A 27,075-nucleotide genomic window follows, 5' to 3' on the forward strand; every position below is an offset into this window, starting at 1 on the left:
ACTGTGTATAAGTGTGTATGTCTAAGTGTGAGTGTATGTGTGTGTCAGTGTGTATGTGGGGGGGTGGTTATGTGTGTGTGTCTGTGGTATGTGTGTGAGTGTGGGTTTGTGTGCTTGTCTGTGGTGTGTGAGGCCCCGCCGGTGCCCGAGCTCCTGTGCTACGGCTTCTGGGACTGCAGGACCCCCCCCCTTCCCCGAGGACCCCGCATGGGCGCGGTGCTGGCCGGGGCGCTGCTGGGCGCGGTGCGGGTCAGGGACCGGGAAGGAGCCAGAGTGAAGCGGCCCGAGGGGCCCCTCACCTGACGAGCCTCAGGGTGTCCTTCCGGATGTTGATGAGGCTTCGCAGCGTCTTCACGGGCTCCTGGGGAGGCGGCGCCGCATACGGGAACTGTGGGAAGCAGAGGGGGGCCGTGCCGTGAGACCCTCGAGCCCGAGGGAGCAGCCAGGGCTGGCGGGGTGGGGGCCCCGTGGCCCTGAGCCAAAGCCCTGGATGGTCGCTTGCTCTGTGACAGCGAGACGTACACAGACCACAACTACTCTGCGTGGTGTGTGTGTGTGTGTGTGTGTGTGTGTGTGTGTGTGTGTGTGTGTGTGTTGGGCTGGAGCATAGCACAGCAGGTAGGGCGTTTGCCTTACATACAGCCAACCCGGGTTCGATTCCTCCGTCCCTCTCGAAGAGCCCGGCAAGCTACCGAGACTATCCTGCCCGCACGGCAGAGCCTGGCAAGCTCCCCGTGGTGTACTGGATATGCCCAAAACAGTAACAAGTCTCACAATGGAGATGTTACTGGTGCCCGCTTGAGCAAATCGATGAGCAACGGGATGACAGTGACAGTGACAGTGTGTGTGGTGAGTGTGTGTGTATGTGTGGTGAGTGTGGGTGTGTGTGGTGAGTGTGGGCATGTGTGTGTATGTGATGTGTGTGTTCCCAATCGCCACCATGGTCCCGGGGCTTACCGAGACCCAGGGAGCCCGGTGTGCGGGGCCTTCCCGCGCGTGTTTCCCGAGAGTCCACCTGCAGGCCAAGCAGGAGCCTGAGCGGGGGCCACTGCGGGGGCCTCTGCGGCACAGCCTCCTGCTTCGCTGTGACCCCCCCAGAGGCTGGGTCCGAGTCGACATTAAGGTAAAAGGAAAACATCCAAACTAAATCCGTGGGGAGCTGCCACCAGAAGGCGGGCGAGGAGTGAGTTAGAATGTTCCGGGCTGGGGGGCTGGAGCGATAGCACAGCGGGGAGGGCGTTTGCCTTGCATGCGGCCAACCTGGGTTCGATTCCCAGCATCCCATATGGTCCCCTGAGCACCGCCAGGAGTGATTCCTGAGTGCAGAGCCAGGAGTAACCCCTGTGCATCGCCGGGTGTGACCAAAAAAGCCAAAAAGCAAAAAAAAAAAAAAAAAAAAGAATGTTCCGGGCTGGGGAGGCGGTGCAGAGCTGCTGCCGCATGTACGTCTCATGCCGGGGCCTGGCTGCTCTCCCCGCTACCGCAGGGCCCCGACGGGAGCCAGGAGCAGCCTGTTCAGACCAGAGTGAGACAGGAGGGAGGGAGGCGGCTGCTGCTCTTCAAGCCCGCGTTCTCCCTGAACACGTATGTAGCTCAGGACCCTCTCGCCCACCCCCTCTCAGGGTCCCAGGGCGCACCAGCCCATCTCTTTCTGCGAGCGCGGTAGCCCGCGGTTCCCTCCTGCTTTTGAGCTGGGGCTCGGGGACTGTGCTTGGCGCGGTGGCCCCGCGGCTGTGGCCTGTCCCCCCCCCCCACTACACTTCTTCCCACCACGCAGATGCGTGTGGCGAGATTCCCAGACCCTGCGGCCCCTTCCCCAGGAAGGCCCGAGCGGGCCACAGCAGGAGTCACGGCTGCAGGCACCCGGACCCGGACCCCCCTGCCCCCCCGCCCCCCCCCCCGCTGTCCCAGTCCAGGAATTTCAGACCATTTGAAAATGAGCTTAAGCAAAAAGTAATCAGGCAGGAAAATCCCACACGAGCCCACGTCTCTTCTAAAGCCCAAATAAATGACTGTGGGATTAACATTTTTCCTGGAGCCGCGCGGTTCCTCAGCGCCCCTGCACAGGTCCTGGGGAGGGACCCGAACCTCCCGCCTAGGTCCAAAAACGGCGAGTGCCCCCTTCACACTCACCCCTGCCCTCCGGGCCAACAGAAGCACCCAGTGCCGGCTGGTCTGCCCTGCGCCACTGCTCCCAGCCGACCTGACCTGATGCGTCTCTGCGCACTCCTGCCCCCAAAGGAAAGAGAATCCACCGGAAGTCTGCTGGGAGGCTGACCCACTGCTCTCCAGGAGGGGGAGAGAGGGAGACACCAGCGCAGGCTCTGCACACGACAGGCCCCAGCTCCACCCCTGACACCACACGGTCCCCCCTGACATCCTCAGAAGCCATCCCCAGCGCCGCAGGGGTGAGGCCGAAAACAAGAAGGATCTTGTTTAACTCCTGAAAAACAAAAAGAAGAATTCCTTGATGGGACTGGAGACCTAGCACCGGAGTGAAGAGGCTGGCTGTGCCCGCAGCTGACCCTGTGCCATCCCCTGAATGGCACAGGGTCTCCCCAGCATCGCCCGGAGTGACCCCAGAACAAGAGAGTCAGGAGTAAACCCTGAGCACCGCTGGGTGTGGCCTCCTGCGCAGGTGATCTGGGAGGGCTTCCTGGAGGAGGTGGGCTTTTGGGGCTAGGAAGGGGAGACGTGAACCAGCCCACTGAGAGATGCCAGAAAAGGTGGCACAGCAAGACGAAGGCCAAGAGGAAAGAACATTTCCTGTGCCTGGTCATCAGTCCTCCTCTCCGGCTGGGACAGCCGTCCCCGGCCCCACCCCCGCTCCTGGGTGACCCAGGTGAGGCGCAGGGCACTGAGCTCGTCCGGGAACAGTCCCCGGAGACCAGGTGGCTGCGCAGGCTTGCAGAGAAGGAAGCGGCGGTGGAGAGAGGGTCACGTGCTTCCCCAGAGGCCCCAGGTGTGCGCCTGAGCCCTTGGCCCTCGCCCGCCGGCAGGGGGAGGGGGCAGGCGGCTCACGCAGGAGTCTGAAGGCTGTGCTCTCTGTGCTTGGGGGAGGCTGTGGGGTCACACCTGGGGGTGACCAGCGCCTATTCCTGGCTCAGGAGTGACCCCTGGCGGGGCGCAGGGGCTGAACTGGCCGTGTCAGCCGCCGGCCAGGCCAGCGCCTTAACCGCTGCAGCCTCCCGACGAGCTGTCCTGCTTGCCGACAATCGCTCCTTAGTACGTGCAACACACACGTTACACTTATCATTACTTGTTTTGGGGGGGGCTCATACTGGCTGTGCTCAGGGATCACCCTGGTGGGGCTCTGGGTACCATCGCGGGTGCTGGGGGTTGAACCCGCGCCGGCTGCCTGCGCGCAAGGCAACCGCCCTCCTCTCTGCAGCATGTCTCGGCGCCAGCATTTGAACTTACCTTTAAGGCAAAGGAAGGAGGAACTAAGCGCCAAGCACCACCAGACATGGCCCCCAAACAACCAAAACAAAAACCAACAACTAAGCCAAGGACGCGCATGTGTGAGCTCAAAACCAGGGTGTGACTCCCAGAGGCAGGGGCAAGGCTGCTGGCGCGGAGGGAGACGGAGCCCAGGCCGGGCCCGGTCCAGGCACCCCGGAAGCAGCCAGGGCCGGCCCCAGGCACTGGGTCGGATCAGCACCAGTCCGACCCCTGGAGGTCCTGCTTCCCTTGTCTGGCACCGGGCCTGCGGAGGCAGGAGGTGCAGCCTGTGCCCTGGCACGGGCAGGCTCAGAGGGGGCAGCGGGACCTTTGCTCTGGCACAGACGTGCCCGCAGTTCCCGGACGGGAGAACCGCAGACGGCCTTCGGCAAGGCCCCGCCTGGCCTCCTGCCGCGAGCCCCGTGTGGGCCTGCCCGTGCCTGCCCGTGTCCTCGACATCCTCCTGGCGTGAAAACACTGAACAGGCGTGAGAATGATGCCAAGGGGCCATTTCTAGAATTCAGCTTCGCCGGCATAACAAAGACGGGCACCGGGCGAAGAGCGGCGGGCTGGGGAGGCCGGGCTGCCCAGGGCCTTTGTGGCCGAGAAAAGCTCAGACCCCCACCCCTGGTCTATTCACTTCATCGGACAACGCTGCCCGGAGCAAGCCTCTTGCTGGGGCTCGTTCTGGCAGTGGCGGCCATCCACCGGGAGACAAGGCAGGTGCCCACGTGCGCCAGGCCTAGATGTGTGTCTGAACACAGAGCTCCCTTCTCTGTGCAGGACACACACACGTACACGTAAACACGCACGCACGCACAACGCTGCATTCAGAACGGTCAGTTTGGGGCCAGAGCAAAGCACAGAGGCAGGGTGCTTGCCTGGCGTGCAGCTGACCCAGCTTGGATCCCTGGCACCCCCTATGGTCCCCAGAGCCCACCGCCAAGGACAAAGCCCTGGCCACCGCCGGTGTGGCTCCAGATTCAGAGGCCACTGGCCACTCACAGGCCCCCCGCCTCCCCACCGCGGGGCAAACAGTCCGAGCGTCCATCCCCGCCGGCTGGGGGCTCCCGGGAACAGTCTGAGGTGCAGGAGGAACACGTTGCCTGGAGGAACAGCAGGGCCTCGGGTACCAGCTTGGCAGGTGGATGGGGGCGTTTGTTCCTCGCTGTCCCCCGTGGTCCCTGGGTGCCATCCAGGGGGCCTGATGAGTCCAAGGGTGGTCGCTACAGGGGCCCTGACGGTGGAGGGCATGTCCCCTCCGACACGCGGGACTCGGGGCAGAGAAAGCGTTCCTGTAGCTCTTGGGGCCAGGCTGGCTGTGGGGGGGTGCCCGGGCACTCTGGGTGTGAGTGTCGCAGAGGCCACCGTCCTCCGTCACTGACCGAAGGCACAGATGGGCCGGGCCAGCTCAGCCCAACACTCTCAAGGGGCCCAGGGTAGGAAGCCTCGGCGCGAGTGGTGCCCCCATAGCGCCACCTGGTGGCCAAGCATCAGACTGCAGTGCAGAGGTGCACATGTGTGCGTGTGTGCACACGCGCTCAGGGACATGCGTGTTCACACAGAACCTAAGAGATGACAGGGTAGTCTTCTGCTGGTAAATGATGGAGAAATTCCCAATGGTCTATAATAATGGACACAATCCAGGCCCGACAGGACGGACACGGGAGCCACCGTTACCGGGAGGCTGGTGCCCGCTGGATGCTCCTTCTAGGAGCTCCTGGCCTGCGTGGCCCCAGCACTGGGAGCGGGTGCTTGAGCGGTGGGAGGTGCTTGTGTCCAGCCCCAGCTGCACCGTCCAGTCTCGGGGGCCTGGCTCCCGCTCGCTCGCTCCCCCCAGTCTTCATCTTTCACTGCCAGAGGCGCAGGCGCGGACGGCTACAAACACGTAAGGAAATGCCTTGAAAGGCGTCTTAGGAAAAGGGGAAAAAAGATGGGTCTGTCCCAAAGGCGCCCCTGGGACGGGAATCTCAGGACGAAAAACTAAGACCCACTCCCAAAGGAAAAGGAACTTATTCCAGACCCTTTATAGTTAAAATAGAAAGCTTTCCGGTGTGCAAACTCGGAGGTGTGTGATGTCTGTCCGGAGACTCAAACGGCTCCTGGGAAACGCACGGCCGGGGCGCACACAGGCCCTCTCTCCCCGGGATCGGCCCTTCACGTCTCCGTGTCAGTCCGTTCCCTATGCCTGGCGTGTCCCCTGCTCTGACGTCCCCCAGACAGGCGTGTCGGAGGCTGGCGGGCATCTTGGCTGGCCGGTGCCGCCCAGTGTGGCCCTGGGTCAGTGTCGGGGAGGACTCCGGCCCCGCTGAGCTGATGCTCCCAGGCCAGAGGGCTGTTTTAGGTTTTCTTTTTCCTTTCCTTTTTGTTTTGGGACACTCCTGGCAGTGCTCAGGGATCACTCTTGACATGCTTGGGATGCCGGGGATGGAACTTGGGTGGGCAGCAGGTGAGGCAACTGCCCTCCCCGCTGTGCGACCACTCCGCCCCCAGAGGGCTGCGTTTACACCCCATCTCAGGTAAAAGCTCTCCAGGGGTCATCACCTAAGCCGAGAGGCCAGAGGTTCCTCCTGTGGATAAGAGACGAGGGAAGGGGGCTCGGGCCCAGCACATGGGGGGGGCGTGCACGCTGCAGGTCACCTTCCCGAAGGAGCGGGCCCTGGGAGGCCGGTGGGCAGCCGGGTGAGGTCCACACAGGGGACCAGTGCCAGGGTGACGTGGCACCGCCCGGAACTGGGCTGAGCCCGAGCTGCAGGAAAATACTCTCCTTTTCTCTCCCTGAGAGCCCCCCGCAGAGTAAAACGCCACCTCCAAGGGTCCCCTCACTTCCAGCCCCATGGCTCGGTTCTTCCTTAGATCAGTGGGGGCCCTGGACAGGCACAGCCTGCTCCGGCCCTCCTGTCCCTGAGTCGGGAAGCTCCAGGCCACCCCCCATCCCCCATGCAGCTTCCGAACTAAAAGCATGGTCCCAACGCTGAGCTGCTCCCAGGCCCGGGAGGGTGCGCCCACCCGCTAATCTGAATCAGGGGAGAGCGAAAAGCCACACTGCGAGGAGGCCAGGCCCCGTCACCCTCACCCAGCGGGTGACAATGAGGAACGGCCGGAGAGGCCGCTCAGACCGGCGTCCGGCTGCAGCACCTTGCTGGGGACTCGACTGAGAAGGCCACTAACAAGAAACACTTTTAAGTAAGAGATGTCCGAGACAGCCACACGGTGCTCCAGGACGGGTCCGGAGCAGCCAGCAGCCCTTCACACCTGGACAGACGCCACCAATGGGTCGAGGCCAGGCTGCTCAGTGAGCAGGACTAGAGGGCCGGGTATGGGGGCCGGAGTGATAGCACAGCGGGGAGGGTGTCTGCCTTGCATGCGGCTGACCCGGGTTCAATCCCCGGCATCCCATAGGGTCCCCCAAGCACTGCCAGGAGTCATTCCTGAGTGCAGAGCCAGGAGTGACCCCTGAGCATCACCGGGTGTCCCTTGTTCTGGTCATACAAACGCAGGTCGGGCGGCTGGTCTATAAGCCAAAGTGGCCAAGCTGACCTCTGCACCCCACGAGGAATGTGACCCTCAGGCTGTGTCAGGCAGAGGCCCCCGGCCCCCTCCTGCATGGGGGTACCCGCATCCTCACCCCTCCCTAGCCAGAAGCCTCACCGTGGTGACTCAGGGCTGCCCATCCCCCAGCCAGCCCTGGAGAAAGGGGGTACTGAGTCCCAGGCCCCTGATGTTTACCTGGGCAGGGCTGAGGTCTGGGAATATAATTAGAACAAAAGAGCACAAGAACCACCCCCCCACACACACACACACACGGCATGTTTGGGTGTTTCCGACAAATTCTTTCGAAATGGCCTTTCCCGGGTGGGCTGTCCTCGGCGCTGTGGGGAGGGTCCATCCCCGGCCCTGCGCATCCGGCTGTTTGTGTTTCTCTCCCGTGCAGGTCTTGGGCGGCCACTCGGGGCTGTGCTTGGGGGGCAGCAGAGGGCAGCACTCGCCGAGACCGGCCTCAGGAAGCCACGGCAGCGCCTCCCGGCTCCTCCAGCGACCAGAGCCTCGGCCACGGCGTCCTCGCGGGCACCACTCTCTTCTTTGCTTTTTGGGTCACACCTGGCGAGGCTCGGGGGTTCCTCCTGGCTCCGCACTCAGGAATTACTCCTGGTGGTGCCTGGGGGATGTCGGGGACTGAACTTGGGTTGGCTGTGTGCAAAGCAAACGCCCTCCCCGCTGGGCTATCGCTCCGGCCCAGGTGCCACTCTCTGAGACAAACCGGGCCCCGGCCGGGCAGGATCGCCCTTCTAGGAGCCCAGCCCAGCCTCAGGTGTGCCAGGCGCACGCTCTGCCATGTCAGCCGTGTTCCCCGCAGCCCACGGGGCCCCACTGTGCAGCCTCCTTCAGCGTCGCTGCCGTGCAAGGCCCCGGGGCAGCTCCTGGCGGAGGCGCTGAGCTCACCGTTCTCTGAATTGGGACCCGGTGAGCCCGGCTTCCTGTGAGGGGGTGGGGGTGCGCAGCGGGGCAGGAAGTGGCGGCGGGGGCGTGTGAGCCCGAGCCCCGTGGCAACGAGTGGCACGGGCACTTCGAGGAAATCCCTCTAGGGAGGTTCTGTTTCGTTTCCCGGCCGGGGCCTCCGGCTGCTGCAGGGACCGAGCCTGGGTCCTCACGCGCATTTCCGGGGGGCTGTCCCCGCTGCGGCCCTGGGCTCGTCTCCCCTGGGAGGTCACACGCCTGAGCAGGGTTGTGCTGATGCTGACCCCAGGTGTGCAGGTCAGAGAGCGAGCCAGGCACGGGAAGACGAGAACCGGAAGCGCAGGGTGAGCGGATCCTGGAACAATCAGGGCCCGTGACCAGCGGAAAAGCACCGGCCAGCGAGGGCTCCGCGCTCGGCTGGGGGAGTGATGTGTACTGCTGGGGTCTTTACTGCTGTGTGTTTTTTTTCATTGGTTTTGGTTGGGCTTTCGCCTTTCACGCGGCCGACCCGAGTTCGATTCCTCTGCCCCTCTCGGAGAGTCCGGCAAGCTACTGAAAGTACCAAGCCCGCGCGGCAGAGCCTGGCAAACTACCCGTGCGTATTGGATATGCCAAAAACAGTAACAATAAGTCTCTCAATGAGAGACGTTACTGGTGCCCACTTGAACAAATAGATGAGCAACGGGATGACAGTGACAGTGGTTTTGGTTATTAGGCCACACCCAGCGATGCTCAGGGCTCACTCCTGGCTCTGCCCTCAGGAATCACTCCTGGCAGTGCTCAGGGGACCCTATGGGATGCCAGGGATGGAACCCGGGTGGGCCGCACGCCAACTGTGCTGTGGCTCCAGCTCCAGTGACTGGGGCACCCCAGGCAGTGGTACAGCAGTGCTGGCGGCAGGGAGGGGTGTCGGGAGCCCCTGGCCCTGTCATGGGCTGCAGGGTGAAGACCGGCCTCCAGTCTCTTCCCACCAGCCCAGAGCCTGTCCCCTGGGCCTCCGGATCCACCGTGGGCCATTGACACCAACCAGGCGATGTTCCGGGGGTGGCCGGAGAGACGGCTCGATGGGTTGGCTCATGCTTTGCATGCAGAAAGCCCGGTTCCACCAGGGCGCTGCATGGTACCCATCACCGCCGTGAATGACCCCAAGAACCGTGCCAGGAGCAGCACCCGAGCGCCACCGGGTGTGGCCCCCAAACAACCGAGACAAGCAGGTCTCCATCAGGGGCCATGCTCGTGGCGAGCACCAACAGTAAGAGCATCTTCTGCCAAGAACTCTCCCTGCTGGGCACAGCGGGGAGGGCATTTGCCTTGCTCAAGGCCAAGCCGGGCTCGACCCCCCACATGCCATATGGTCCCCTGAGCCCCCCAGGAGGGATCCCTGAGCACAGAGTCAGGAGTAGGGCCTAAGCACTGCTGGGGTGGCCCTCACCCCCGCCCCTCCAGTCCCCGCTTAAAAAAAAAAAAATTCTACCTGTTCGGATGATTTTGAATACTTGTGGGGAGACAAGTACAAATGAAGGATCAGTGGGGCTGGAGGGACAGCACAGCAGGGAGGGCGTTTGCCTTGCACGCGGCCGACCCGGGTTCAAATCCCAGCATCCCATATGGTCCCCCGAATACCGCCAGGAGTAATTCCTGAGTGCAGAGCTAGGAGTAACCCCTGTGCATCGCTGGGTGTGATCCCCCCCAAAAAAAAAACACAAATGAAGGATCAGTGGTGAAACGTGTGCCACGGGGAAGCCCAAGAGCCCGAAAGCACTCGCGCAGGCTCTCAGGGTGTCTCAAGTACTGGGGGCCAGGCATCACTGTCACCCTGCCACATACTTTGCTGGGACTCAGGCCCTTGGGACAGCAAACCCCTCACAGAGGTGGATAGACCCCTACCGCTGGGCTGCAGGGCCCTTTAAGAGCTTCAGTTCCAAGAAAACAAGGCAGTCTAAAGCCAATGGAGAGCGGACCGCGTGGTCTCCATGCAAACGGAGCTACCATGGCCACGTGGTCACCATGCAAACGGGGCCCCCATGCCAGCCACACTGCCAGGCAAGCATCTGGGGACAGGGAGGGGCCAAGGGCAGGGGCCACAACAACTTCTGCCCCCGGGACCCCTCACACCAGCAGCTGACGAGGTACAGCCCCGTCCTACCTCGCACACGTGACGTCTGGAGGCCAGGCCAGGCGCTGGGGCTCCAGGGACCCCGCAGAGAGCAGCCCCCAGAGGCTGGCACCAGCCGGAGCCCCTCCTCCCGACACTCAGCTCTGCGGCCAGTCTGAGCACCCCCAGTGGGCATCTGGGGTGGGGTGAGGGCCAGGAACTGGGCCCGACAGCACGACCCCCTCCCCGCCCACCCTCACCAGAAACCTAGCAGTTGCCAAAGGGGCAAAGCTGGGGGCTCAGCAGCCTGGGCACTGAAGGTCCGCCATCCCTGGGGGCTCAGCAGCCCAGGCACCGAGGGTCCCACCATCCCTGGGGGCTCAGCAGCCTGGGCACCGAGGGTCCCGCCATCCCTGGGCTGAAGGCGGGTGAGCCACTCTCCGCCCCAGGTAAGGTGGGGAGGGCAGTGGGCGGCTGGCCCCGGGCCTGGCACACTGCGCTGCCTCCCTCGGCCCCCACCCGTCACACCCGGACACCTGGGCCCCTCACCCACTCCCAGGGGAAGTTCTCGGGGCCCTCGCTCTGGGCCTGCGCACTGACCTCTGCGCACCGTGGCCGTCTGCCCGTCAGGCACGGCTGCAGCTGATCCGCCTTCACATCTCTGGTGGTGACCACTGCCCTGGAGAGCACCCGAGTGACAGGGAGGGGGCCAGGGGCAGGGGCACGTGCCCTAGGGCAGGGAGGAAGGATAAGCGGAGGGAGGCAGGGTCCCCCATCTGGGAGAATGGTCACGCCATCAGAGCACAAGTGAGCCAGACAGTCGGGAAGGATCACTCTGGACAAGTACTGAGTGCTGAGAGCAGGTGCGGGGACAGACACGACAACCCTCAGCATCCGCACTGCACACCACAGTGCCCAGGAGGGGAGGGGGAGGGAGAGGGAGAGGGAAGGGGGGGAGAGGGAGAAAGAGGGGAGAAAGAGAGGGGAGAGAGAGGGAGAGGGAGAGAGGGAGAGGAAGGGAGAGGGAAAGAGAAAGGAAAAGAGGGAAAGAGGGAGTGAGAGAGAGGGAGAAACGGAGAGAGGGGGAGAGGGAGGGGAGAGAGGGAGAGAGAAGGAGAGAGAGGGAGGGAAAGAGGGAAAGAGAGGGCGAGAGGGAGGGAGAGAGGGAGAGAGGGGAGAGATGGAGAAAGAGAGAGGGAGAGGGAGAGACGGAGAGAGGGAAGGAGAGAGGGGGAGAGGGAGAGAGGGAAAGAGGGAGGGAGAAAAGGAGAGAGGGAGGGAGAGGGAGGGAGGGGGGTCATGTGGGACATGCACACTGGTGGAGGCGGGGGTGTTGGAAGCTTGTCTGACTGAAACCCAATCAGGAACAACTTTGCAACTGTGTCTCTCAGGGTGATTCAATTTAAAAAAAAAAAAACTGAGCAAAGTGAGAACTAGAAGTAGAAACCGTTTCCTCTGCCCTGGGGACTTCCCTTTCCCAGCACCGAGCTGCAAACCCCACTGCTTTGCAAACCCCGATGTTAGAGGGGCTGGGTGGCGGAGCCCCCCCCACACACACACCCGTCAGCCCAGACGCTCCTGGAGAACAGTTTTCTTTCTCTCCTCACGTCAGGTTACGCTGCAGCGTGTCTCCGGAGCTGTAGCCCAGAAAATTACTCAGAAGTCTACCCAGCAGACAAATCCAAACTCCCGCCTCTCCTGCCGGGGACAGCAGGTGCCCTCCGCCACCCGCCCCGCCCACGTCAGAAGCGACAGACGGAGCTGGTGCTTTTTTTTTTTTTTAAATATATTTGAGAAAAAGAAAAAAAAAAGAATGAAAAACTCTAGACAGGAATTTCAAAATATCGTGTTGGCTCCTCGAGGAAAGAGCAGGCCTGGCCGCCGGGAGCGGGGGCACCGCGGGGGCCACAGCCCACCTCCCGTCCGAGCGGGGCGGCAGGGGCTGGGGCCGCCCTAAGACGTGAGTTTTCTACCCCGTAGAAAGACCCCACAGCTCAGAAGCAGGACGGCACGAGGAAGCTCCTTACACACTGCCCTCGGGACAGACGGTGACGGGGACCGGCTCTAGGGCTCATCTGGTTCGATCCCCGGCACCCCGCAGGGTCCCCCAGCACCTCCGGGAGTGACCCCTGAGCACTGCCCAGTGTGGCCCCCAAACAACGACAGAAGGGCTGGAGCACATGCCGCACCTGCACGGGGGTCTGGGTTCGGTCCCGGCAGCCCCTGGGTTGGCCCCCAAACCACAGAAGCAATAAAGAAGGGGTGCAGCGGGCGAGCAGAACGGAGCCAGCGAGCCAAGTTCCCTCTTTACAGGCTGGGGTTCGGGAGCCACAGCCTAGCGGGCAGGGCATTCGCCTTGCACGTGGCCGACCAGGGTTCCATCCCTGGCATCCCATATGCGCCCCCCCCCCAGCACGGTCAGGGGGGATTCCTGAGTGCAGAGCCGGGAATAACCCCTGAGCACCGCCAGGTGTGACCCCAAAAGCTAAAAAAGTTGGAGTCCAGGGCCCGGAGCTAAGTACGGCGGAGGCAGGCGGGGGGCATTCGGTTTTGATCCCTGGCACCCCATATGGTCCCCTGACACGGGCTGGAGCGACAGTCAGGAGTGAGTCCTGGGCACCACCCGGCGTGGCCGCCAATAAAGGAGCAGCTTCGTCCCCGCTCGCCTCTCGCGGCTGCGGCCCTGCCTGGACCAACCGCCTGAGCCAGCTCCTCCCCGCGTGCGCCGTGACCCAGACACGGGCCAGACTCTCCACTAACCAGACAGGAGACGCTCTCTGGGCCCCGGGACGCCAGGGGACTGTCCTCCGGGTCAGTGGGTGTCAGCACTGAGTCACTGGCCCCAGGAGACAGGAGGCCGGAGGGAGGCGTCTCGGTACTTCCCCCCTCCCTGAGGGAAGAAAACACACACCAGCGGGAACTTCAGATCAACACCCAAGTGAAGTTTCTGAGGGAGGGGCGGGAGCGGCAGCGCAGCAGGCCAGGCTCCTGACTGGCATACAGCCGACCCGGGTGTGATCCCCGGCACTCCGTGCAGTACCCCCGAGCACTGCCAGGCGTCATCCTGGAGCACAGAGCCAGGAGTCAGCTCTGGGCACTGCCAGGTGTGGCCCCAAAACCAAAATAAATGAAAAGAGCTATCACTTGGGGCCAGAGTGATAGTACAGCAGGGAGGGCGTTTGCCTTGCATGGGGCTGATCCGGGTTCGATCCCCGGCATCCTAGAGGGTCCCCCGAGCACCTTCAGGAGCAATTCCGGAGTGCAGAGCCAGGAGGAAGCCCTGAGCGTCACCCGAGTGTGACCCCCCATCACTCCTGCTGTGCGGGGCTGCCCACAGCACGGTGTCCTAGTGTTAAAGGGACACTTCCCCAGGCCCACAGCACTGGCCAGCACAGCCCTGGGCCCGGCCACCCCCAGGGAGGGGAGAGGGAACGAGCCAGGCAGAGCCGCTGCACGCGCAGGCGGGCAACACCGCTCTCAGCCGCCCAGACTCACCCAAGAAGAACAGGCGCTGCGAGGCCAGCAGGGCTGGGGCCTGCGAGACAAGAAGCTTCTGGAAGACGGACCAGCAGCCAGTGACTGCACTTGGCACTGCCGGCCCGGCCACACCGCCCGAGTCTGGGCTGGCCCTCACTGCCAGGCGCTGATTGGTCCTGCACACAGCTGGCTGGGACCCCCGGGACCCCAGAGAGTCCCCCAGTCCACCAGGATGTAAACCCTGGGCGCAGCACACTGCCCCCAAACCAAAATTGAACAGTGAGAAGCAGGCCCGGGGGCCTGGAGACAGCTCCGCGGCTGGAGTCCCTGCCCGCTGCGGGCACGCCGGGCAGGTTCCGAGGACCCCCACCTGGGAACTCCCAACAGGGCAGGATCGAGCGGGTAGTTCCCATGGCGGGTGGCCTCAATTACCACGGGCAACAGGTGACGCGCCGCCGGGCCTACAGGCGGCTCTGACCCCCCCCACACACAAGCCCACCCGCTGCATACCCCGGCCACCTCGGCACCCCACGCCCTTCCCGTCAGTCTCTGACAAAATTAGGCATTATTTTATGAACTTCCTTAATTTCCCGACTTCTGTTTATTCGCCTGGACCCACTTCCTTCCTCTGCTCATTAGAAGCTCTTCTCTATTTTTAAAGAAAGTTGAAGGGCCTTTCATTTAATAGCTAAGCATGTGCTGGGGAAATCCACACAGCACAGGAGCGTACGGAGTAAAGCCCCTCGTCACGTGTGGAGCCGCGCCACCGCCCGCAGGCTGAGAGGGCCCCCCCACGCACGGCTGGATGAGCGTGTGCCCACACACACACGTGCTAATATACATGCCACACACAAAAACACCACACGTGCAGCACACTCATGTAGACACACACTACACACACAGACATCCACCACCACGCTGACATATCTATATACACAGACATACACCATACACATACTACACACAAACACAAACATCCACTGCACACACCACACACAAAGACATCACACAGACACAGAGACATCCACTATACACACAGATACAGACATCCACCGCCACAAAAACACCACACAGATACACACCACACACAAACCACACTGATGCAGACATCCACTACACACACACACCACACACACAGACATACAGCACACACAGACACCCACCACCACACAAACACCACACACAGACCCACACCACACACAGACACACAGACATCCACTATACACACAGACACACAGACATCTACCACCACACAAACACTCACACAGACTCATACATCCCCTCCACACAGACACCCACCACACCCACCACAAAGATACAGACACACACTCACACACTGCCATATTCACACGTGCCTTCACGCACACACACGCACAGGAGGCCCGTGTCCTGGTCTGGTCTGCAGGACCAGGGCTGAGCTCTAGCCCCGAGGGTGCTGGAGACAGGCTGCGGCCAGGAGGTGACAAAGGCAGAGTGGGTTCTGGGGGTCAGCGACGGCCTAGGACGCGGGAGGGCAAGGATTCGAGACGGCGCCCCCTGCTGGAAGGGAGCCCCCAGCCCTCGGGCCCAGGAGCAGAGAGAAAGGAGGGGCTGCAGCGAAGCCCCGTGGGGTCGGGGGTGGCAAGCTGAGGGCAGGACGGTGTTCAGGCTGACGTCGGCAGGGCACGGGGACAGGGACCCCGTCACGGGAGGCCACGCCACGAGCCAGCCCGACGTCTCGTCACTCACACGGGTCTGGGGTCGGGCTCCGAGGCGAGCCGTCTGCTCTCTGCTCTGCTCCGAGGGGACCTGCCAGGCCAAGCAGGGGGCAGCCCCCAGGACGGACCCCGGCAGCGCAGAGCCTGGAGAACCCCCAGGAGGGACCGTGTGAAATGACGCCCAGCTGGTCCTGCGGTTCCCCCGACGCTGGGGCTGACCGCCCCTCCGTAGGCGCCGTCCGTCTCGGGACCCTTGGCCTCTGCCGCAGGGGACGCTGCAGCTCCAGGGCGACCAACACCTGGACCGACGCCACGAAGCCAGTCAGTGGCAGAGTCAAATCACAACCGCGGCCGCCTCCGCCACGCGGCAGGATGACCACGGCTGTCTCCACACGGCGGCGTGACCTTAACCGTCCCCCACGCTGCAGCCATTTCAGCCTCCCATCAAGGACCGACCTTATCCTCACAGCCACCCACCCCTGCCCAGTCCTCACGGACACCCCCACCCCCCACCCCTGCCCAGTCCTCACGGACACCGCCACCCCCCACCCCTGCCCAGTCCTCACGGACACCCCCATCCCCCCACCCCTGCCCAGTCCTCACGGACACCCCCATCCCCCCACCCCTGCCCAGTCCTCACGGACACCCCCACCCCCCACCCCTGCCCAGTCCTCACGGACACCCCCATCCCCCCACCCCTGCCTAGTCCTCACGGACACCCCCATCCCCCCACCCCTGCCCAGTCCTCACGGACACCCCCATCCCCCCACCCCTGCCCAGTCCTCACAGACACCCCACTCCGGGAGCCCAGGGCGCCTCCCCCATTCGTGCCTCTGTGCACTGTCGCTGATTCCACTCCCCCCGGGCAAGATAGAGGGCACCCCTACCCGTTCCACGTTCTCAGGCCCTGCAACCCTTCTTTACCGCAGTGCTCACGCCAACCCTGCAAAGCTGTCATCCTGTGCCCGACCACAGGGTGAGCCCCTCATGCAGGGCCCAGCTGTGCCGCCTGGGCAGCCCCTGACACTGGCCACGCCTGGGAGAGGAATGAGAGGCACTGAGGTGTGCATGATGCTGCATGCGCGCGCGCATGTGTGTGTGTGTGTGTATGTATGTGTGTGTCCGTGTGCAAAACCACCCCCAAGGGACCTGCTGCCAGCCCTTTCCCCACTGGGCTCCTGCAGACGTGGGGGGTGTCTCCCACAGATAGGGGAGGGGGTGTCTGCAGACGTGGGGGGTGTCTCTGCAGACATGAGGGGTGTCTCTGCAGAAGGGGCAGGGGACATCTCCGCAAACGTGAGGGGAAGGTTCCATTCCTGAAAGCCGGGTCCAGCCCGCTTGGGCCCCATGGAGCACGGCCCTTGCAGGGAGACTGCATGGGGGCGGGCCCAGCAACACGGACACACACGATGACGCGTGTCTTGTGGTACAACTGGAACTCACAATTTTCCTGACAGGCAGGAAGGCTGCCAGCCTGGGAGGAGCCCGGGGTCCCGCAGTGCCCTGGGAAGTACCCGCTGCCTGACGGCTGAGCCTCCGGGAGGTGTTCACTACTGAGCCTCTCCCGGCTGGGGGAGCGTGGGGCGGGCCCGGGGGCCATCCTTGGCGCTGCCCGAAGCACCTCTCCGAGTGGCGATTTCAAGCTCTGTCCCCAGCTGGGTCAGAACTACTCATGGGACACAGGGCAGATGGCGGAGCCGACGAGCCAAGCGGCTGGCGCTCTCGTGCAGACAGGAGAAACCCAGCAACCCTGACTCCAAATCCTCTTCGACCACCTTAGCTGTGTTTAGTTTGGGCGCCGCACCTGGCTGTGCTCAGGGCTCCCACCTGTCAGTGCTCGGGGGCCCCTGGAGGAGTTGGGATCAAAGCCAGGTGGGCCACATGCAAGGCCAGCGCCCTGCTCCAGCCCCACACGCACACACACGGGGGTTCTCGAAGTCCACCCGCCCCCACGGCCAGGATGATACACGGAGGAGTCGGCCTGCTCGGCCCAGACAGCAACTTGGTGGGCAGCCCACACTGGAAAGTGACAGGAAACCCCCCCAGTGCCAGGGGCCGGGCAGTCCACGGGCCTGTTTCTCCGACTTGTCCCACCCCTCCCGCTGCCCACCTGTGCCCTCGGGAAAGGGCCTGGCCGGCGCCTGCTCCCTGCACCCCCACGCTGCGGACACCAGACAGCTGTGTTCCCAGGACTCTGGCTTACAAGCCGGTCTCGGGTCCGAGCCTGGCAGAAACGAGCATGGCAGGAAGTGACGTCAGACCCGAGGTCAGAGGGACCCTGCGAGGCAGGAAGTTGCTGCGGGGGTGCTCCGGAGCACGCACTGGGCCTCTGTCTCTGGGGTATGCCCTGGCTCCATCACCCAGAGCCCCCCTTGCCCGCCCTGCCCACCCCTGCACCTCCTACCCGTGGGCTGTCCGGAGAGGACCCTCCCAGCCAGGGGGACAGCAGGACACGTGCAACCACAGGTGAGGCGTGCGGGACACGCAGGCCGGGGGCAGCGGGCGTCCCTGCCGACTCCTCTTCAAAGGTCAGGGGCAAGAAAAGGACAGAGCAGGGGCTGGAGCGAAGCACAGCGGGGAGGGCGTTTGCCTTGCATGCGGCCGACCCGGGTTCTAATCCCAGCATCCCATATGGTTCCCTGAGCACTGCCAGGGGTAATTCCTGAGTGAAGAGCCAGGAGTAACCCCTGTGCATCGCTGGGTGTGACCCAAAAACCAAAAAAAAAAAAAAAAAGAAAAGGACAGAGCAGGCCACGGCCCTCCGCAACCCCGTCCACACTGAGAAGCGCCGACGTCTGAAGTCACTGGGCTGGTTTTGGTTTGAGTGGGGTTTTTCGCACGAGGGGGGCTTTTTGGGTCACACCCGGCGATGCACAGGGGTTCCTCCTGGCTCTGCACTCAGGAATTACTCCTGGCGGTGCTCAGGGGACCCTATGGGATGCTGGGAACCGAACCCTGGTCGGCTGCGTGCAAGACAAACGCCCTACCCTCTGTGCTCTGGCTCCAGCCCCTGCAATGTGGGCTTATCTGGGGCTGCCCCAAAGGTGCCCAGTGTGCCCTGCTCTGCGCCTGGTTTCCCAGAAGCCTCTCCCCACCCTGCGTGCTCCCTCTCCTGCCCACACTCCCTCCCTACAGCAGGGCAGCCCCTGGGCTCACAGTGTGCCCTTCCCCCACCCCTGCTCTGCTGACAGGTAAGCTGAACTATAGAACCTGTAAAAGGCGGGGTGGGGGTGGGGGCAGACTTCAGGGGGCGCAGGGGAGTGGCATGGGCGACTGGCACCCAGCAAGCGGCTGATGGGCAGCCCTCTGACCCTGGTCTCAGGATGATCCCGCTTATGCACGAAGAGTCTGGGGGGCTCCAGGAGCACAGGGCAGCAGGCCGCAGCCACACGGCCTCGTGCTGAGCCCAGGGAGGCAGTGCAGGAGGGAGGGCACCTGCCGTGCACGCGCCAGCCTGGTTTCATCTCCGGCGCCAGGAGACTCCCTGAGCCACCCCCAGCACTGCCTATCGGGCCCCAGCACCGAGCCAACAGCCTGGCTGGACAAGAACCACTGGCAGTGACTCCTGGACCCCCTGAGCACTGCTTGGGGGTTGCCCCCAAAATTAAGGCGCTAGAGAGCTAGTACAGCGATCACGGCGCCTGCCCGGCTGGGGACCCCATCGCTGAGCACCACCAGTGTGCCCCCCACTGTCCTCCAAATAATGACGACAATAAACTCTACTTCAAGGCCTGGCGGGGGCAGAGAGGAAGGCACGGGGCCGAGTGTGACAGCCGCCGCAGCCCAGCACACCCGCTGCCCCACGAGCTTGTTCCTGACAAGGTCTGTCCCTGTGCTGGGACACTGCAGCGGCGAGACACCTGTCCTCCGGGCTGCTGGGCCCAGGCCCGGGCCTGCAGAACCTCCCGCACGGAAGTATGAGCCAGGGGAGAGCGCACATGTGTGTATGAGTGTGTGTGTGTGTGTGTGTGTGTGTGTGTGTGTGTGTGAGTGCAGAGCCATGGGGACTGACACGTGTGTGTGTGTGTGTGTGAGTATGTGTGTGTGTGTGTGAGAGAGAGAGAGAGAGAGACTATGTAGTGCCACAGGGGCTGGTGTTTCTGCATGTGTCTAACTCGATGCCACAGGGGGCTGGTGCATGTGTGTCTGTGTCTGTGTGGGTCTCACTCGGTGCCACAGGCGGCTGACCACCTGTCTGGGGAAGCTCGACTGGGGGTACCATCCACATACTCGGGCGGATGCTGGGAGCCTTTCCACACCTCCCAGGGCCCCCCTCCCCAGGTGCCCGCCCTCACAAGCCCCCCAGAGCCCGCGTCCATCCATACCGCCACGGGCCTGTCCCCCAGGAAGTTCAGGTCGCTGTTCTCGCCAAACAGGTACCCCTCGGGGTGAGTCGAGTCGAACTTCTCTCCTCCCATGATGAAGTGGCTGGCAAAGTAGCTTCCTGGAGGGAGAGACGGAGACGTCATACAGGGGCCGAGAGTCAGTTCCAAGGCTCGGCCCCCTCCTCTGCGTTTGGGAGAAGGGCACGGAGTGAGCAACGCTGAGCCCAGAAGGCTCTGAGACAGCGACCATGACGGGGACGCCCTCCCCGCCTCACATTCTCAGCCAGAGCCAGAGCCCCGTCGGGTGCTCGCGACGCTCCCTGCCCGGAGCAGGTGGTCCTTGATTTGCCCCCTGAGCTTGAAGTTCCCCACTTGTGCCAGAAGTGCTCTGGGAAGGCAGAGATGGCACAGTGCGGAGGGCCGCTGCCCGGCACACGGCTGACCCAGATTCGATCCCCGGCATCCCATAGGGTCCCCCCAGCACTGCCAGGAGTCACCCCTGAGCATAGCCGGGTGTGACCCCAAACTAAAAAGAAAAAAGTGCTTTGGGGCCTGAGAAACAGGACAAGAGGGACACACGAGCTTTCCACGCGGCGGACCGGGCTCGATCCCAGGTACCCCCTACAGCCCCCGAGCACTGCCAGGAGAGACCCAAACACTGCTGGGTGGGCCCCAGAGTTCTTGATTTGTTTGTTTTGGTTTTCAGGCTAATGCGGTGGTGCTCAGGGATCACTCCTGGCAGGGCTCTGGGACCCCTAATCAGCCGCCTGCAGGTAAGTGCTTTAGCCCTGGACTATCTCTCCAGCCCTGTTCAAGCGCCTTAACCCAAGGGAACAGCGTGCATGTGCGCGCACGCACACACACACACACACACACACACACACACACATGCACACAGACACACACGCCGATATCTCTTTGCCAAGATTTCCTAAGCCAGCTCACCCCCAGGCCCAGGAGACTCGGGGCCCAGCTGCCACTGTGCGTGTAGCAAACCTCTACCACGCGCCGCTTCAGTTTCTAGTTTGCCTCAAGATGCAACTATCAGGGCTGGAGCGGTAGTACAGCGGGGAGGGCGTTTGCCTTGCACGCGGCCGACCCGGGTTCGATTCCCAGCATCCCATAGGGTCCCCCAAGCACTGCCAGGTGTAATTCCTGAGTGCAGAGCCAGGAGTGACCCCTGAGCATCGCCAGGTGTAACACAAAAAGCAAAAAATAAAAACAAAAAAAAAGCAACTATTCCTGAAAGGGAATCAGATCACCTGACTGGCCCCAGCTCCAGCACCAGGTGCCACAACGGGCCGTGGGGGTTACTGGGCCACAGCAACCCTGCCACATGCCCCCTCCAGCGCCAAGGCCATTGACAGTGCTGAGGGCCAGGACATCAGCGCCCCCGAGTTCGGGCAGCAACACCACAATAACAGGATGCGACCCACAGGCAGAGGTCACTCCCCCACCCCGGCCTCCCCGCCACTGACCAAGGCGGGAACTGGGCCAAGGTGTAGGCCCTGAGTCACAGGAGGCAGCGGGAGAGCATGGCACAGCCCCCCTTGGGGCACCCCTCGGCTCCAAGGACTGAACACGCCCGACCCCCGCTGGGTCAGGGCTACTCGGGGTTCTGGGTGGGAGTTGCTCCTGGCAGTGCTCCGGGGTCCAGCCCAGGGCTCCTGCACCCAAGGCACGGGGCGTCCCTCTGGCTGCCTTCGCAGGATCTGCTCTGGGCTGAGGGGGAAGCGTGCCAAAGATCCCCTACCACAATCTCTCTGATCAGTGCTCCCCCCACTGCTCGGACACGGTGAACCCCAACTTCCTGACTGGAGACAGTACAATGGGTAGGCCACTTGCCTGGCCACGGCTAACCCGGGTTCAATCCCCAGCACCCCATACGGTCCCAAAGCCCACCAGGAGAAAGTCCAGTGCAGAGCAGGGGGTCACCCCTGAGCATTGCCAGGTGTGGCCCAAAAACCAAACAAAATTTTTTCACAAAAAGCAAAAATAAATAAATAAATAAATAAATGAAGTTGGGGCTGGAGTGATAGCACAGTAGGTAGGGCATTTGCCTTGTACGCGGCCGATCCAGGTTCGATTCCCAGCACCCCATATGGTCCCCTGAGCACCACCAGGGGTAATTCCTGAGTGCAGAGCCAGGAGTGACCCTTGTGTATTGCCAGATGTGACCCAAAAAGAAAAAAAAAATTATATTGAAAAAAAAACTTCCTGGGGCTGGAGCGATAGCACAGCAGGTAGGTCATTTGCTTGGCATATGGCCAAACCAGGTTCGATCCCCAGTATCCCATATGGTCCCCTGAGCACTGCCAGGAGTAAACCCTGAGTATCGCCGGGTGTGACCCAAAATGCAAAAAAAAAAAAAAAAAACACCTTTCTAACTCAGTTTCCTTTCTTTTCCCCCCAGTTTTTGGCCCACACCCAGTGATGCTCAGGGATAACTCCTGGTGCTACGTACCATATGGAACCCGGAGCTCAAACCCAGGTCAGCCGCATGCAAGGCCAGCGCCCTGCCCCCGTACTCTCTCTCTCCAGCCCTTCAGTCTCCATTTTTGCTGAAGGTTTACAGCAAACTGAAAAACTGGGAGTTTCAGCCCATGAGGGAGGAAAACTCTAACAGAAAGACCAAACAAGATTTTCTGTCCTGAGGGGCTGGAATGGTGCACAGAGCAGCGGGCGCTTGCCCGGCAAACAGCAAGCCCAGGCCTGGGCCTCGGCATCCCGCATGGCTCCCCCAAGCCCACCAGGAGCGATCCCTGAGCACAGAGCCAGGAGCAAACCCTCAACAAGTCCTGAGCATCATCGCCGGATGTGGCCCCAAATCCACCCACCCGCCCCCTCTCCCCCCCCCTCGCCACACACACACACACACACACACACACACACACACACACACACACAAATTCTGTCCTGGATTTTCCTCAGGCCAGAGACTCGGATTAAACGAAACAACGTGAGTAAAAATCTTCCGCACCCTGTGGGGCCTTTAGTGAGACAACGGTCAGGAGAGCACCATTCAGGAGTCAACTCAAAGCCCTCGCAGAGAGACCGCCATGGGGACGTGACCGCAGAGAGCGGCCATCTGCAGGGGGCAGTGCGCCGGGCAGCTGGGAAAGCCAGAGATGAATTATTCACGCCGCAGGCTGCTCGAGAGGTCCTGGTGCATAATTCATAGAGGGAGGCGGCGGCCGCAGCAGGAGCAGAAGCGCCGGCTTAGATCACGGACTCTGGCGCCCAGACGCCGGGGGGGGGGGGGGGGCGGGCACAGTCCCCAGCACGGCAGGTCAGCCCTGGTGGTCCCCAGGCCTGGCTGCGCTGGAGCAGGGCTGAGCACCCAAGCTCCCACCCAGCTAGCCTACACCTGCGTGGGGCGAGCACCCCAGGGGCACCCCGGGGAGTCCTCTGGAAGCAGATGGGAGCGGGGAGCTGGGACAGCAGCGAGGGCGTCTCCTGGCACGCACGAATTCCCCGGAACCTCTTACAGCCGAGTCCCACCAGGAATGATTCCTGAACCAGAGCACGGCCAGATACGGTCCTGTGTGTGTGTGTGTGTGTATGTGTGTGTGATTCCTGAACCAGAGCACGGCCAGATGTGGTCCAGTGTGTGTGTGTGTGTGTGTGTGTGTGTGTGTGTGTGTGTGTTTCAGATGTCCTCAATTACGCAGTCTTGTATAACCAACAGCGCACGGCCAGATGTGGTCCAGTGTGTGTGTGTGTGTGTGTGTGTGTGTGTGTGTGTGTGTGTGTGTGTGTGTGTGTGTGTTTCAGATGTCCTCGATTATGCAATCTTGTATAACCAACAGCGCAGACCAGATGTGGTCCAGTGTGTGTGTGTGTGTGTGTGTGTGTGTGTGTGTGTGTTTCAGATGTCCTCGATTAGCAGTCTTGTATAACCAACAGCGCAACTGTGTAAATCTTGCACATCAGTATACAATTAGAATTTTCAAGCAATCCCACAAGTTGAAAGTAAAATGAAGCTCAGATACAGTCAAATGCTCCCAGACAAGAGCAGCCGGCAGGACCCCGCCGGCCCTCTCCAGACGCCTCCAGACGCCGGCCAGGGCTGGCGAAGGGCCCCGTGGTAGAGCACGTGGCCTGCAGGCTCCGGGATGGCCGAGGCAAGGCTGGGTGTGGCCCCCAAACCAAAACCATTGTAATTCAACTCCATTTCTCCAGTGGGGAACAGCCCCCAGGGAAGACAAGGGCTCGTCTCTGTGCACGTGACAGTTCCACCATGATCACGCTGCTGGTGGCAGGCCTGGTATTATTCCGAGAATGTGGCAGAGAGCAAAACAAGCCATTCTGTGACATTTCAGTCTTTCTGGTTTCATTGAGAATCACAGAAAAAGAGGGGGGGAAACCACATGAATTTAAATTAGAAGTATCAATAAAAAGTCCCCATACATTCTTTTTTTTTTTTTTTGGGTCACACCTGGCGATGCACAGGGGTTACTCCTGGCTCTGCACTCAGGAATCACCCCTGGCGGTGCTCAGGGGACCATATGGGATGCTGGGATTTGAACCCGGGTCAGCCGCGTGCAAGGCACAACGCCCTACCCGCTATGCTATCACTCCAGCCCCGTCCCCATACATTCTTTAGGGGTGTGAGGGAGGGCCACACCAGTGATGCCTCAGGGCCACTTGTGGGGCACCAGACCTGAGTTCCAGCCCTCTGTTCCAAACCCTGGATCACACCTCCTGCGTTACCTCTGCAGATCACCTTGTCCCATTGCCCACTGGAATGTTCCAGAAATAATGGCAGCAGGGAGCATGGTTAAGAGCTAATTCTGGCCGTGGGAAACAGTGCCGTGAGACCAGAGTCTGGGCTCCTAGGAGTACACAGCCAAGCTCGGGACAGGAAGGGACAGAGAAACGTAACATGTTTTGTACCTGCTAACAGGGGGTCTCTCAAAGCCCCCAAGGGCCATAACAAAGGGCCTCAGCAGTGGAATGAGCATGTCACTGACCATAGAGGGGACATCGCACCTGAAGGACCCAAGGGTCTCCAAGGTACATAATGGCAATGATTTTTTTTTTTTTTTTTTTGCTTTTTGGGTCACACCTGGCGATGCACAGGGGTCACTCCTGGCTCTGCACTCAGGAATTGCTCCTGGCAGTGCTCAGGGGACCATATGGGATGCTGGGAATTGAACCCGAGTCGGCCGCGTGCAAGGAAAACGTCCTACCTGCTATGCTATCGCTCCAGCCCCAATGGCATTATATATATTTTTTTATTTTTTTATTTTTTTTTTTTTTGCTTTTTTTTTTGGGTCACACCTGGCGATGCACAGGGGTTACTCCTGGCTCTGCACTCAGGAATTACCCCTGGCGGTGCTCAGGGGACCATATGGGATGCTGGGATTTGAACCCGGGTCGGCCGCGTGCAAGGCAAACGCCCTACCCGCTGTGCTATCTCTCCAGCCCCCTATATATATTTTTTTAAACTGTTTTTGGCCTTTTGGGTCACACCCGGCGATGCTCAGGGGTTACTTCTGGCTCTTCACTCAGAAGTCACTCCTGGTGGGTGCAGGGGACTCTATGGGATGCTGAGACTGAGCCCAGGCTAGCTGTATGCAAGGCAAACACCCTACCGCTGTACTATTGCTCTGGCCCCAGTGATGCTTTTTTTTAAAAAAGAGAGAGCACTGTAGCACTGTCGTCCCATTGTTCTTCAATTTGCTTGAGCGGGCACAAGTAATGTCTCCACTGTGAGACTTGTTACTGTTTTTGGCATATCGAATACTCCACGGGGAGCTTGCCAGGCTCTGCCGTGCGGGCTGGATACTCTCAGTAGCTTACCAGGCTCTCCAAGAGGGACGGAGGAATTGAACCCAGGTCGGCCGCATGCAAGGAAAACGCCCTCCCCGCTGTGCTATTGCTCCAGTCTCACCAGTGCTGACACGGTTGAGAAAAAAAAAATTGGGGCCAGAGTGACAGTATAGCCGATAGGGCACTTGCCTTGCACACAGCTGACCCATGTTCGATCCCTGGCATCCCGTGGGGTCCCCTGAGCACAGCCAGGAGTACCCCTGAGCATCGCCAGCTGTGGCCCAAAAAGCAAAATAGAAAAAAGAAAGAAAGAAAGAAAGAAAGAAAGAAAGAAAGAAAGAAAGAAAGAAAGAAAGAAAGAAAGAAAGAAAGAAAGAAAGAAAGAGAGAGAGAGAGAAGGAAGGAAAGAAAGAAAGAAAGAAAGAAAGAAAGAAAGAAAGAAAGAAAGAAAGAAAGAAAGAAAGAAAGAAAGAAAGAAAGAAAGAAAGAAAGAGACCTGCTCCGGCCCCACCTGGCAAACACACACATGTGGTCTGTCTGTGTGTATTTGGGGGCCACGCCTGGAGGGGCTTGGGGTGACCTGGAAGCAGGCACCAAGCCTGGGCCCCCCGCACGCAGTGTGCTTCAGCCCTGAGCTGCCCTGGCTGCCCCCCACTTCAGACTTCTGCAAACAGCAGCAGAAGCCGCTGGATCTAGTGAACACCCCAGCACATGCGGGCGCTCCAGGTCGCGGGGAGGGAGAGGAGCGCAGCCCCAGAAGCCAGGCCCCACGCAGAATCCAACTAATCCGGATCGTCTGTGGAACAGACCACTTGGTTTTAGCTACCAGAGTCCCTCAAGATTCCGGGCACGGTTGTGAAGTGTGACTGAGGCACGGCAGCCCCCACCGCCACCCCCCTGGGCGCCATGTGGAAATGACCACACGTAACCGTGGTAGAGATATCATGGGGCTGGCAAAAGAACAGCGGGCCGCGCTTGCCTTGCACGTGGCCACCTGCATACAGCGCCCAGCACCCCATATGGTCCCCTGAGCCCTGCCAGGAGTGAGCCCTGAGCACCACCAAAACTAAAACATTTCTAAAGATTTAAAAAAAAAAAAAGAAAAGAAAAGAAAACAGGGGTTGGAGTGATAGTACAGCGGGTAGGGTGTTTGCCTTGCATACAGCTAGCCTGGACTCAGTCTCGAGACCGACCCGGGTTCGATTCCCAGCATCCCATATGGTCCCTGAGCACTGCCAGGAGTAATTTCTGAGTGCAGAGCCAGGAGGAACCCCTGTGCATCGCCGGGTGTGACCCAAAAAGGGAAAAAAAATAGAAAACAGAGAAGGCAAGCTGTCGTCCCACATCACACAGCCGCAGAGAGATGGCGAGGCATCTGTCCCGGGTCACATGGCCGACGAGAGCCGAGAGTCCAGACCCCGCTCCTGTCCCAGGGTTCTGCCGGCTCGCCCCTGGTACTGTGCTTCCCCCAGGGGGCCAGATTCGCCTGCGCCCACCAACAGGCATGCCTTGCTCCTCCAGCAGGACCTGCTCGCGTGCCCCCTCCCCTAACCTGACTGCTTCTCTCCCTGGAATCTGTTCTGCGGCTGTGTGGGTACAAGGTGGTCCGCCCGGGAGCTTTCACCAACTCCGTTTACCAGACGTTCCAGTTCCCCGCTGACCGGGGCCTGCTCTTACCAACACAGTCGCGCCTGACAGGACCCAGGCATTCCCGGGAGTTGGCGGGCAGGGGGAGGGCGTGTGGGGCTGGGGGTCAAACTCAGGGTCTCGTGCCCACAAGGCCCACTGCTCCCCCATCGGGCCGCAC

At 61.4% G+C, this 27,075-nt stretch overlaps 1 protein-coding gene across 2 annotated transcripts in view; it reads right to left on the bottom strand.

Annotated features, from left to right (window-relative positions):
- The window catches only part of RNF157 (ring finger protein 157), a 51,848-nt gene that overhangs the window by 16,675 nt on the left and 8,098 nt on the right, over window positions 1-27,075 (bottom strand). For both annotated transcript variants that reach the window (XM_055131044.1, XM_055131043.1), the window contains exons 2-3: window positions 19,494-19,612; window positions 300-388 (exon numbers count right to left, since the gene is read on the bottom strand). In XM_055131044.1, the coding sequence (XP_054987019.1) occupies window positions 300-388; window positions 19,494-19,612 (208 nt within the window). The remainder of the gene's footprint in view (window positions 1-299; window positions 389-19,493; window positions 19,613-27,075) is intronic.

Source organism: Sorex araneus, chromosome 3 (genome assembly GCF_027595985.1).
Source record: "Sorex araneus isolate mSorAra2 chromosome 3, mSorAra2.pri, whole genome shotgun sequence".
In the NCBI taxonomy this organism is placed as follows: domain Eukaryota; kingdom Metazoa; phylum Chordata; class Mammalia; order Eulipotyphla; family Soricidae; genus Sorex; species Sorex araneus.